This window comes from Chelonia mydas, chromosome 5 (assembly GCF_015237465.2).
Source record: "Chelonia mydas isolate rCheMyd1 chromosome 5, rCheMyd1.pri.v2, whole genome shotgun sequence".
Taxonomy (NCBI): Eukaryota; Metazoa; Chordata; order Testudines; family Cheloniidae; genus Chelonia; species Chelonia mydas.
Genome location: NC_051245.2, coordinates 71,446,779 through 71,461,107, shown reverse-complemented (window position 1 = coordinate 71,461,107; position 14,329 = coordinate 71,446,779). Strand labels below are relative to the sequence as shown.

The 14,329-nt window shown below is 40.5% G+C and overlaps 1 protein-coding gene across 2 annotated transcripts in view; it reads left to right on the top strand.

Moving 5' to 3' along the window:
* PGGT1B (protein geranylgeranyltransferase type I subunit beta) overlaps nt 1-14,329 on the top strand; it is a 66,584-nt gene that overhangs the window by 39,204 nt on the left and 13,051 nt on the right. For both annotated transcript variants that reach the window (XM_007055410.4, XM_027817833.3), the window contains exons 5-6: nt 4,717-4,849; nt 13,728-13,773. In XM_007055410.4, the coding sequence (XP_007055472.1) occupies nt 4,717-4,849; nt 13,728-13,773 (179 nt within the window). The remainder of the gene's footprint in view (nt 1-4,716; nt 4,850-13,727; nt 13,774-14,329) is intronic.

The window sequence follows — 14,329 nt, the reverse complement described above, 5'->3', positions numbered from 1 at the left end:
GAACAGTATGTGGGGCTCTCAGGCTCTTAAATAATTTGTTAGGTTGTCTGGAGAACTAACCATACTTAGGCACTGTTAAGTCAACCAATCACTAGCTTTTTTTCCCCTGCTTCCAGAAAAGATGGAGCAGAAAAAATTAATCCTGTTACAGAAAGCATAACCTTCAGTTTCTGTCCAGCACTCCCAAACTGCTAAATTCTAAAAATTAATGCAAGGCATTAACTGAATTCCCTCTCTGTGGATCCAGTTGTGTTGATCCACAGTAATATATATCAGCCCAAAAGACTGTGACCCCCAGAAATACCAACTGTAAGATTGAATGAAGCCAACAATTTGTTTATGAAAACAGAACACTCTCTTCTGAGCCTTTTTTTTATGACAGGTATTTGGGAGTCCTTGATCCAACTTTTAAAGATAAAGCAAAAATCCAAGTATTGTACTACATTAGTACATGAAACTTAAGCTGTTTTCTTCTACAAACCAGAAGAATACTTTAGATACCCAAGATTTTTTTCTGAAGACATCATAATGTTGGTAGGTCTTCATGAGCCTGAGTGTTTTGTTCCAGATTCAGTCAGGATAGCTTACTGAAAGCTCACATGGTGAAATAACTCTAAAATGTATTTGAAATTCAATACAGTCTTAGTTAAGTATGATACTAATTGAAGAAATGTAAGAGGTAATAGGAAAGCTCACTCTGTCTTTAAGGTAGCCCCCATTCTGCTTTAAGACAGACTTAATAATCCATGTTAATATGTTATTTAATATGTTAAACTAATTGTTTATCTAAAAAGTAAAGGAGTACTTGTGGCACCTTAGAGACTAACCAATTTATCTGAGCATAAGCTTTCCGTAGCTACAGCTACATGCATCCGATGAAGTGAGCTGTAGCTCACGAAAGCTTATGCTCAAATAAATTGGTTAGTCTCTAAGGTGCCACAAGTACTCCCTTTTCTTTTTGCGAATACAGACTAACACGGCTGCTACTCTGAAACCTGTTTATCTAAAAAGGTTTTTTTAAATTTAAGCCAGAATAGAAAGGCTTGCGGGGTGCACAAGGAAATGTTGGGTAGAAGACTATATAGAAAAAAACACAGATCTGGTTACATGTAGAGGTCTGGTCTGTGATTTTTATTACATTCTGTCTGTGAATCCATCGTTAAACACAAATTTCTACAAGGTCTAACACTTCGCTAGAGGTCCTGCTGTCATTCTTTGAAGAGAGTATGTTCCTTCATGAATGAACTGCCCAGGGATCTTAACTGTAAAAACATCCCTTCCATTTCTGAATCCTCTGTTTGTCCATGGTTTTTGCATTAGTTACCCCAGCAAACCTGACTGTAAGTAGAATCTGTTTTGACTGCAGTGTAAGGGAAGTTAGCAAATGACCTTTAAATCACTTGGCAACTAAGTGAGAATATTTCTTATCTGATCAGTTTTGGAGGAGAGAATTGCCCTGGTTTGACAGTTGAATACTAGCCAAAGGAGCCTATCTATACTATGTTTCAGAGTAGCAGCCGTGTTAGTCTGTATTCGCAAAAAGAAAAGGAGTACTTGTGGCACCTTAGAGACTAACCAGTTTATTTGAGCATAAGCTTTCGTGAGCTACAGCTCACTTCATCGGATGCATAAAGTGGAAAATGCAGTGAGGATTTTTTATATACACACAGACCATGAAAAAATGGGTGTTTATCACTTCAAAAGGTTTTCTCTCCCCCCACCCCACTCTCCTGCTGGTAATAGCTTATCTAAAGTGATCACTCTCCTTACAATGTGTATGATAATCAAGGTGGGCCATTTCCAGCACAAATCCAGGGTTTAATAAGAACGTCTGAGGAACAGTGAGGGGGGGGGGGTAGGAAAAAACAAGGGGAAATAGGTTACCTTGCATAATGACTTAGCCACTCCCAGTCTCTATTTAGGCCTAAGTTAATTGTATCCAATTTGCAAATGAATTCCAATTCAGCAGTCTCTCGCTGGAGTCTGGTTTTGAAGTTTTTCTGTTGTAATATCGCAACTTTCATGTCTGTAATCGCGTGACCAGAGAGATTGAAGTGTTCTCCGACTGGTTTATGAATGTTATAATTCTTGACGTCTGATTTGTGTCCATTTATTCTTTTACGTAGAGACTGTCCAGTTTGACCAATGTACCTGGCAGAGGGGCAATGCTTGCACATGATGGCATATATCACATTTGTAGATGTGCAGGTGAACGAGCCTCTGATAGTGTGGCTGATGGTATTAGGCCTTGTGATGGTGTCCCCTGAATAGATATGTGGGCACAGTTGGCAACAGGCTTTGTTGCAAGGATAGGTTCCTGGGTTAGTGGTTCTGTTGTGTGGTATGTAGTTGCTGGTGAGTATTTGCTTCAGATTGGGGGGCTGTCTGTAGGCAAGGAGTGGCCTGTCTCCCAAGATTTGTGAGAGTGATGGGTCGTCCTTCAGGATAGGTTGTAGATCCTTGATAATGCATTGGAGAGGTTTTAGTTGGGGGCTGAAGGTGACGGCTATAAAATATAGTAAGAGGCAAATAACATATTGCCTAACTGACACTCCTGGTTCTTTGGAGTTGGAACCATTAAATATAGCAGCTCCTTAAGGGAAGTAGAGCTGGTCTAATGCAGAGGGATTAAAACTTAAATAACATTCAGCTCAACTCCCAAATTTCTCTGTAAAATCAGCATTAGAAATGAAAACTTAACCTGAATGGTCTTTAAAAAGTGTACAATAACAAGAGAGAGACATGTAATTTGTTAGAAACTGGTAGGTTCTAACTAGTTGTGCTGTTATGATTCCCATTCATAGTATTAAAATCCAGTTTCTAAGTACTTAGTCATTTGTAAAGCCCTATCTATACTAAACTGTGTGAATAATTGCTGCTCAGCGGTGAATATTATACATCTACCCTCTCAAATTAACTGTTTTACACAATTCAACTTGTGTGTGTGTGCGCTTAACATGGATAGATCAGGATTATGTAAATGCTTATTGCCCATTTTAATAGTCTACGGATAAAATTCTAGTTCTTATCCCTCTCTTAGTAAGGAAATTGGATCGACAGAATAATGGGCTGTTAGCGTAAAGACATTAATTAGCCTACATTTTACTTATTAAAATAAATTGCACTGCTATTATAAATGTCTCAAATCCTCACATCTGATAGACATTTGTAAAACATGGATCCCTTGACTTAATTTTTTCTAAGTTAAAAAATGTCTAGCAATTTAGGTTGGGTTTATAGCTAATGAAAAGTCCTTGTTTTAGGTCACACAGTCTATGTGGGTAGTTAAATTTTTAACAGATAACATCTTAGAGCATATAATGAAGAGTAGGGTGTAATGGTGTTATTTCTGAAGGGATTATGATCCATTTCATTATTAAACTGAGACAGCAGTGTTAATTAAAATAGAAGTGTTGGCTTAATTTATTTTTAACTTACGAGTCAGGTGAGACTTGCATGGCTATCACATGATAGGGCTCTACAAAGTTAAACCATTTTCAAGAACTCAAAATTATTAGAACACAACGCTAAATTTCTTTCATAAACTGAAAATTCCAAATTTAAGGGGGTGTAACCAACAGTATGTGATATTTCCAGAATTGGACCTATTGTCTAGAGCAACTGACTGATATTTAATGGACCAAATTCTCGGACGTTTGTGTCAAGAAATTGCAAGTGTGCATTTGTTAGGTACGTGAATAGCCCAGTGTGCATGCAGACGTTGATTTGCACCTCAGCTGGACACAGTCCTCTTGTAGTATGGCCCAATGCAAACAAAGCGTTGCAATAATCTTGTTTTGAGGTGTTTTTTGAGGTTGTGAAAGCACAAAATCCAAGGCTAGAGCCTGATCAGGGCAAGCGAACTAATAGTCTTAAAATATTCTCAGATTGTAGAAAGACTAATGAAAAATTTAATAAAAACAAGAACACTGGAACATGAATGACAACAACAACACAATATATACAGTCCTAATACCAATTAAATATGTTCATTCTTGGAATCTGTTCCATGATGTAATTAAAAAGGAGTTAAATAACCAGGGCCATGCCTTACCAAAATGAGCACCAAGATTGCTAGGGAGGAATTAAGAGGCAAAGAGAAATGGGGGGGTGTAACAATGGTAACTCATCAGTAACAGTGGAATATAACAGAGCGAAGAATGCGGATACTAAAATATTAATACATATACCCTGACACTGTCTAGATAAAATTGCCTGAGCCACTAAATGTCAATGGTTCATATCACCTTACTTCACTTGTTAACACACCACCAAAAAAGAATATTCAGTAAACTTAAATATATGGTTGACTTAGTTGCCCTTCCAAGTAGGGGCATAGTATTGTCCTTCTGAAGAGTACAGTTTGAAATATTTAAGGAACTTCCTCTTGAGAGGAGAAGTATATGATAAAGAAGCCTAGGTGTGGGTTTTTTTTATGTTCATAAAAAGAAAAGGAGTACTTGTGGCACCTTAGAGACTAACCAATTTATTTGAGCATAAGCTTTCGTGAGCTACAGCTCACTGCATCCGATGAAGTGAGCTGTAGCTCACGAAAGCTTATGCTCAAATAAATTGGTTAGTCTCTAAGGTACCACAAGTACTCCTTGTCTTTTTGCGAATACAGACTAACACGGCTGTTACTCTGAAACCTGTCTTTATGTTCATAATGTGATAGCCCTTGCAATGCATAATGAGAGAAATCTGTATTTCTTTTAGTTTCTGTGCTGTGCTTGAAGGTAGCGAGAATGACATGAGATTTGTATACTGTGCTTCCTGTATCTGCTACATGCTGAACAACTGGTCAGGCATGGATCTGAAGAAAGCGATAGAATATATAAGAAGAAGTATGGTGAGTTTTTATAAGTGTTTTTTGAAAAAATGATATTCTTCAAATCTTAAGACTGTAGGTTTTCTGCGTGCTGCAGCATGTGGCTAAAACAGTCACCAGCACTACTAAATATAAGCCATAACCTTTCATATAGTCCTTTGTTTTTCCTGGTAAGCTGAGTTGAAAGAGTAGTGGTACAGTAGTATTATAAATGTGTAAAAAGCACAAACTTTGGAGGATCCAGTGTAGTCTCCCTGATGCAGTTAACATGTGGTTTGATCTTCCTGAATAGACTGGACAGAATAACATGTAACCATGTTTCTAGACTGCAACAGCCTTGGACTAAAGAAGCAGGGCTGTTCCAAAGTCTAAGATCATAGTTAAAACATCATTCCATGTCCCCTGTACTGCAAGACAGACTTCAGTTGTTCTCTGTTGCAATCAGTAGGTCCCTCAGCATGGTAGGATTTATAGTATAGACACTGAAGATGAACGTTCCCAGCTCGTAACATTCACCCAGATGAAAAATAGGCAGTCCTCCGTTTCCTATTTTCTTTTTATAAATAGTATAAAACTAGTAGCTGAAAGCCTGTGCTGTCACATAGGTGTGGCCGTTGGGCCAGGTAAGCCACCGTCTGTGCATTCTACCACATTCCATCAGTGAAACTGTTGCATGCAAATTAGCTGTAGAGTAATGGTGGTTGCTTGAGTTGCTTCTATCAGAATGGTCTAGGACAGGGGTCGGCAACCTATGGCACACGTGCCAAAGATGGCACGCGAGCCAATTTTTAATGGCACGCTGCTGTCTGCCGGACCTGGGCAGGCAGCAGCGTGCCACTAAAAATCCAGCCCAGCACAGCCCGCTCTTTTCCAACCCCCAACCACTGCTCTCTCCTTGCAGGGCAGGCAAACTTTCCGCTTCCCTCTTCCCCCGGCATGCTGGGTTCCTGCCCCTCCTTCTCTACCTCCCTGCAGCCAATCAGCTGAGAGCCCTTGCTAGGGATGGGGAGAGTTAAAAGCGGAGCTGCAGCGCGCTCTCTGCTCCGGGGACCTTGGGGAAGTGGGTGGAATCAGGGCATGTCCCCTCCAGCCCCCTGCCGTGAGCCACTCAGGGCAGGGGGCTGGGACCACCCCCATGACCCCAGCCACACCCCCAGCCCTCTGCCCTGACTCCTGAACCCTCCTCACACACACCTAGCCCTCTGCCCTGACCCCTGCACCCCCCCCACAACCCCAGCCCTGACTCCAGCACCTCCCACACATACCCAGCCCCCAAAGCCGCCTGCCCTGACTCTTGCACCCTCCACATCCCCACTCCCACCCTGAGCACCAAATGGGAGTTCCTGCACCCCCCCCAAACCCCCTCACACACTCCCACCTGCCTTACTTATAATACATATAAGGCTTACATATAAGGCTTACTGTAGCTATACACTGCTCAGTGTAATTTGTAAATGACTGAGAACTTAGAACCGGTACTCCAGCCTCATCCTCCTGGACTTGTCAGTTGCCTTTGTCACAGTTGTCCATACCCGTCTTGAAATCTTGTCTTCTCTGGGCTTCTGTGACTCTCCTCTCCTTGTCTTCTACTGCTGTCATTGCTTCCTCAGCATGACCTTTAGAGGATTCTCCTCATCCCTCTACGCCCCCCCATCTCCTGCTTTCTGAAGAGTTTCCACAGGCCTCTGTCCTTGGTCCCATTCCCTCTCTGCACCTTATCTCTGGATTATTTTAGTCTGCAAACTCCAGTTCAACTATTGTCTGTATATTTCTCTTCCTCCAGACCTGTCTCCTTCCATCCAAACTGAAATCTTGGTTGGTCTGTCTATCTCCTTGTGGATGTCTGTCAGCTCAAACTCAACATGGCTAAAACAGAGCTCTTAATCTCCTCACCACCACTACTACCCTCCCCCCACTACTCCATTGTCAATAACTGTGGGCAACAGCACCAGCCTGCTTGTCACCCAGGCCCATAACCTGGGTGTCATCTTCAGCTTGGACCTCTTTCAAAAGCCTCACATCTGGGCTATGTCTGAATTATGCAGATTCTTTCTGCACAACATCTCTAAGATACAGCTTTTCCTATCCATCCACACAGCTACAGCTCTGATCCAGGTTCCCATCATCTCAATTTACTGCAGTATTCTTCTCGCTGGCCTTAACTATGCAGTCTTACCTCACTTATCCATTCAGAATGGAGCTGCAAATATGATTTTCCTAGCCTGTCACTTTAACCATGTCATTCCTCTTTACATCCCTCCACTATCACCTCAAACATAAGCTATTTGTCTTCATTTGAAGGCCCTTCATGTTTTATCCACGTCTTGTCTTGTCATCCTCAATGAAGATATTGACTCCTGCTTCTGATCGGCCTGTGATACAAGCCTCAATTGCCCACTTGTTAAATTTTCAAATGCACAGCTTTGTGCTTTCTCCCAGGCTTCCCCTCACACTTGGGAGGAGCTCCTAGTAAACATCTGCAAAATTACGCATTGTCGTCTTTAAAACTCTCCTTTTCCCTCTATAAAAAGCTTGGCAGTGGTTAGGCCACTGGTGTGCTGAGACCACTGCCTGTCATGCTGATCAATATTGTCTCATTGTTTCCTTGTATTTCCCCCATCTGCCTGCATATGCATCTATTATCATTTGTCTTATACTTCGATTGTGAGCTTTTTTGGGGCAGGGACCATCTTTGTTCTGTGTTTGTAAAGCACCTTGCACAATGGGATCCTATTTGATAACTAAGGCTCCTTGGCTTTATGGTAATACAAATAATAACAAGGAGTCTGGTGGCACCTTAAAGACTAACAGATTTATTTGGGCATAAGCTTTTGTGGGTAAAAAACCCACTTCAGATGCATGGAGTGAAAATTACAGATGCAGGCATTATTATACTGACACATGAAGAGAAGGGAGTTACCTCACAAGTGGAGAACCAGTGTTGACAGGGCCAATTCAATCAGGGTGAATGTAGTCCACTCCCAATAATTGATGAGGAAGTGTCAATTCCAGGAGCGGGAATGTTGCTTTTGTAGTGAGCCAGCCGCTCCCAGTCCCTCTCAAGCCCAAATTAATGGTGTTAAATTGGCAAATGAATTTTAGTTCTGCAGTTTCTCTTTGAAGTCTGTTTCTGAAGGTTTTTTTGTTCAAGTAGGGCTACTTTTAAATCTGTTATAGAATGTCCAGGAAGATTGACGTATTCTCTTACTGGCTTTTGTATGTTACCATTCCTGATGTCCGATTTTGTGTTTTTTACCCCGCAGAGCTTATGCCCAAATAAATCCGTTAGTCTTTAAGCTGCCACCAGACTCCTTGTTGGTTTTTGTCGATACAGACTAACACAGCTACCCCCTGATACTTGACAAATAATAAGGAAGCTATAGGAACAGACTCTACTAGCTCTATGCTTACTGGGGACTCTTTTCTGCCAGGGGAATCCCCAGCAAATTGCTTGCCAGCAGTGTTTGCTCCCTGGCCATCTATATTTAATTCTGGGCCAGTGTCAGAAAACTGCTGCTAGGTGGTATGACCCCAGTACAGGCCTGGTATAGGTGAGTTCAAGTGTCACTATCAGGGCTAGGTACATTTACTTACACAGTTAGGAACCTAGACTTTTTGAGTGCGCTTTTCTAACCCTAACAGTTTGCAAAATATGGAACCTGAAGAGCACATCTTCCTGATTACACTTTTGCTTCGCCCACACTTGAATTATGATCTGGTTTTAGCAGCCAGTATTTCAAGAACCAGTAGAGCTAGAAACCAATGCTTTATATCGGAAAGGAAAAATAGAATTAACCACTGCTATTATACTAGCATAAGCTTTCGTGAGCTACAGCTCACTTCATCAGACGCATACTGTGGAAAATACAGAAGATATTCTTATACATACAAAGCATGAAAAAATGGGTGTTTACCACTACAAAAGGTTTTCTCTCCCCCCACCCCACTCTCCTGCTGGTAATAGCTTATCTAAAGTGATCACTCTCCTTACAGTATGATAATCAAGGTGGGCCATTTCCAGCACAAATCCAGGGTTTAACAAGAACGTCTGAGGAACGGGGGGGGGGGGGGGGGGGGGGGGGGGGGGGGTGGGGGGGGGTAGAAAAAAACAAGGGAAAATAGGTTACCTTGCATAATGACTTAGCCACTCCCAGTCTCTATTCAAGCCTAAGTTAATTGTATCCAATTTGCAAATGAATTCCAATTCAACAGTCTCTCGCTGGAGTCTGGTTTTGAAGTTTTTCTGTTGTAATATCGCAACTTTCATGTCTGTAATAGCGTGACCAGAGAGATTGAAGTGTTCTCCGACTGGTTTTTGAATGTTATAATTCTTGACATCTGATTTGTGTCCATTTATTCTTTTACGTAGAGGTTGTCCAGTTTGACCAATGTACATGGCAGAGGGGCATTGCTGGCACATGATGGCATATATCACATTGGTAGATGTGCAGGTGAATGAGCGCAATAGTTATCAGCCACACTATCAGAGGCTCGTTCACCTGCTCATCCCCCCCCCCCCGCACTGTTCCTCAGACGTTCTTGTTAAACCCTGGATTTGTGCTGGAAGTGGCCCACCTTGATTATCATACACATTGTAAGGAGAGTGATCACTTTAGATAAGCTGTTACCAGCAGGAGAGTGGGGTGGGGGGAGAGAACCTTTTGTAGTGGTAAACACCCATTTTTTCATGGTGTGTATGTATAAGAACATCTTCTGTATTTTCCACAGTATGCATCCGATGAAGTGAGTTGTAGCTCACGAAAGCTTATGCTCAAATAAATTTGGTTAGTCTCTAAGGTGCCACAAGTACTCCTTTTCTTTTTGCGAATACAGTCTAACACGGCTGTTACTCTGAAACCTGCTATTATACTGAGACTGCTGTGTGTGGTATTGTATAGGCTGCCAGGATGATCCATTTTTTTCCCCACCATATAAACAAGTCTTCCTGTATGTTTAATAAACAAATATAATAGCCACAGTTAAATCAGTCGATAATGCAGGAAGTGTAGAATCTGTGAAAGAAAATCTGCAACGTTGCTATTAAATTCTGAGGATGCTGTAAATAACCTAAAATAAAAATATTTTATATTCAGATGTAGCTATGAAATTTATTTTTGAAGTTAATTTTATTTCAGTGTAATACTCTATCTAATTATAATGCAAGCTACATATATCCTTGTTTTTGTTTTTTTCCTTGCGAATGCTTAGCTCTATTATTTTTCTACAATAGTATCTTGTTTTGATAGTCCACTAATTACAAGGCAAAATAGATGGCATCATTAGTTAACTGCTGTCATACAAAGATGTGGTTTTGTTTCACCATATCTTATGTCACCATTTGCAAGTACATGAGGCCTCTTTATATATCTGAGTGCAAGTCATAGTTTATGAATTTATTTTTTTTTAGTAATGCAAATTGTGAAATGCAACTGAGGTACAAATAACTTTAAGTAGCAGCGAGATTGATTAGCTGTAATAGATATTTGTAACTGAACTCCTAAATTCTAATTCTAAAATTTCTTGTTTTGTCAGAATTGAGACACAAACTTTAACTCCAAAAATTGCTGCTGCAGCTTGAGTTGTAGAATTAAGCACATCAGGAAAGGCAAAAGTTTTAAGATTGAACATACCTTTCAGACTAGAACTACACTTTAATATTGTAACTGTCTAAACATTGCATCTTTATAGATAATAGCTCTCTGTGTGTATTCGTTGTTGTATCTACTGCCTTTACTGATGGCAATAAGTGGGTTTTTTATTCCTGTTTGGAACCTGTTTCTTCAGCTTTCCCTCATCGATAGAACTATCAAGTTTGGACTGCAGAATTTTTATTGATGTGTAAAGTCCATTTTGACTTTCATATTCAGGGGTGAGTTTGTGACACTGATAGTGGGGGAAAATTTAGTGAATTGAACAGGGGTGATTTGGAATCATTGATGCAATAAAGATAAAAAATGCCATTGTTAGTCACCCTTTAGAGTAGAGAGACAAATTAACTACTTTAATTATGATATCTCTACAGATTGACTGTGATGCAAATGGCAGGGGGCTGGAGTTAAGATTGTGCTTAATTGATTTACACATTTCCTGATTTGGATAGGATTTAATTATTCAACTTTCATACTGTAGCAATGATGAATTCTTTTCATTATCCTTTTTAAAATAAAAGAGTAGAAAATTAGAGACAAAAATTCCCCATTAATTTAACAGGATCAAATTCTCAAAAAGCAACTAATGCCTGTGTCTGTTAAAATTTCAGGCTAATTATGAAGCTGAACATAATGCACTATTTGGGTTGCACACTTAACTTTTCCCCAGAGCTGATTATTTTGCAGTACATAAAGCACACCACCTTATTTTACAATTATTCAGTTTATAGAGTTAACTAGCTTCACCAGCCTAGCTCTTCTTTCCTCCAGTGCTAATCAGCTTGCCATTGCTCAGCAGTTAATGGGCCTTTGATGCTTGGCAGCACATAGGGACTGCATGCTCAAAATGCACTGATAATGGCTTAAGGGAACTTTGTGCTGCCTATGCTCAGTCTTCAAATGTTCATAGCGGTTGCTTAGAATCAACTTTTCCATGCTCCTGCTTAAAGTTTGTCAGATGTGAACTTTCAGAATTCATCCTTTTTAGTCATCACCACTCCAAAAAAAGACACTGGTTAGAATATATGTCCATTGAGGAATGTTACAGTTTTTAACATGAAAGCAGAAAACCGCTAATGTGTTCTCTGTGATAAAGACTATGTCACTGCTTGAAATCGTGTGATCTTGAGAAGTGCTGGGCACCTGCCGTTTTCCTAGAAGTAGGAACATGGAAATCAGACCAGTGGTCTGACTTGTCAATATCCCATCTCTGATGGCGGCCCCTACTAGCTGCGTCAGAGAAAGATATAAGAAACCCCTGGTCAACAATTATGGAATAACCTGTCCATAGTTGACAGTTATAGAATAACCTAGCCAAAGGGTAGTTTGCTTCCTAATTCTGCTAGTGATTTAATTTATTCTCTGAAGTATGAGGCTCTATATATAGCCTTTATTTTTGTATGTGCGTGCGCGCACACAAACTTTGGATATTCACTATAAATATTGACTCCTTTTTTTCAATCTTACTTTAAGCACTTAGTATCTAATGATAGAGGTCCACAGGTGGTTTATGCATTTCTGTGAACATTTTTCATGTTATCCATTGAAATAGTGTTGCCACTCAGTTTAATTGACTGTCTTTTTTTTCTTGTAGCATGGGAAGGCTTGATGAGGTTGCTGTATCTAACTTCTCTATATTATTATTTATTATACATCAGCCATGTCTCCTCTTACTGGTTTCCTCTAAACAGTCCGAGACTCTGCAGTTTCTTGACATATGGTTGGTTTGTCAAGGTACTGCTTGCCCCCAGATCAATCCCTGCTTCTCCCCCCAAGTCCCTCTCACAACTCAAGTCTCTCGTGCCCTACCCATATGTTGCTTCCCCCCCATGTTGTCTCTGTTACATGCAGAATGAAGATGGAGATGTCTGGACTGTGGCTTGGGTGCAAGGGAATTCAGGACAAGAAGGGGAACTGATGAGTGGGAGTGTAGGCAGGAGGAGTAAATGACTCATGTCTACACTGCAGTTAAAAACCTTTTGCTGGCCTGTGTCAGCTGACTCAGGCTTGGGTTAGGGGGCTGTTTTACTGAGGTGCAAATTCAGGCTTGAACCAGGCTCTGGGACACTGTAAGGGGGGAGAGTCCCACAGCTCAGGCTTGAGCCTAGCCCAAATGTCTAGACTACAGTTAAACAGCCCCTTATCCTGAGCTCTGCGAGCCCGAATCAGCTGGCACAGGACAGCTGTGGATGTTTAATTGCAGTGCAGACATACCCTTAGCTGATTGTTTCCTAGGTCTCTGGTAATGGGTTATGCTCTAGCAACCTTAATTTCGTTAACTAAATTATTTGGGGGATTGTACTGAAGTACTAACTGCTACTAAAATAAAACAAATTTGAGTTAAAAATCCCACAAACCAAAGAGCATTGCAGTATATACTATTGTCATTCCTTAACTTGCTTCAGTATTGTGTCACAACGGGTAAGTAACATCCACTGCACAGACATCCATTGATACAGGATCATGTGAATTGGAATTTCTAGGACAATGGAGTGAGCCCGGGATGGAACATCAGCCCTTTACTCTTTGCTTTAAAAGGCTTAAATCAGAATGAAGAAACTTTTTTTTAAAGGTGATAGTTTATAGAATATCAGTTTGTTCAGCAGAATGCTGATGCTTTCCCATTCTTTCCTTTCCCTTAAGTGTAGATTGTTGTTGCAGTTTAGCACATAAGGCCTTTGTCTTCACTGCAGAATGTATTGTATTTAAGCACTGTGCTGCTTACATGTACTAGTGGCCTGACTGTTACATTCTTGTACACTAAATTTGGTGACTCTTGATTTGGGAACAGACATAGACAAATAGGATAGTCTCTTATCTTGTCTAGCGTTTTGCAGATGCTTTGGCTCCTTAAGGGGGACACAGCTCCTGCAGAATGTATTTTAAAACCTCCACAGAAGTGGCTTTTCCTTGCCACTTGACTTGGTACCGTAATACTGCATAATTCTAGAACCTGAACTTTAGCATTTTAGCATATAATCTTTGAAACAAACTTTAATTTTTTTTTAAAGAAAATACTTATTAAAAACTGCATGTGTTCAAACTGTGCTGCTTTGCTGACAGGTCAATGTGATGCTGATAACTTTTGATCCACAGTGTATGCCTTTGAAAAGCTATTGGCCAGTTAAAACTAATTCAAATAGATGTTGGTGTGGTTTGTGATGCAGGTCTTGCTAATAAAATGAGAAATTACATATAATCAAAATACATGTATGAGCAATCTATTTCTGAAATGGCTTTTTCTTTTCCAGTCCTATGATAATGGGCTGGCACAGGGAGCTGGACTTGAATCTCATGGTAAGAGCCTTAATTTTTCTCCATTCTTAAAAACCTTAGCAATTAAATGAAGCTTCTCAAAACATTGCTGTGGATTCAGCATGCCTGCCTTTCCTCCCTTGTTGGTATTTCGGGTTTTCAGAGAAGTGGGGTGAAGAGGAACCAATGAAAAGGTTCTCCCAGAACATGTGGGCTTCTTTCCTTGCCATGACTGGCTCCATCCCCAACACTAGACCAAATGGGGGTCCTAAGAATTTTCTTACTCCAGTATTCTTACCTCAGCAACTCTCCAGTCTCCTCCCTCTCTGTTGTCATTCCTCACTGTGGGACAATTAGGTTTCAGAGTAGCAGCCGTGTTAGTCTGTATTCGCAAAAAGAAAAGGAGTACTTGTGGCACCTTAGAGAGACTAACCAGTTTATTTGAGCATAAGCTTTCGTGAGCTACAGCTCACTTCATCGGATGCATAAAGTGGAAAATGCAGTGAGGAGATTTATATACACACAGACCATGAAAAAATGGGTGTTTATCATACACATTGTAAGGAGCGTGATCACTTAAGATGAGCTATTACCAGCA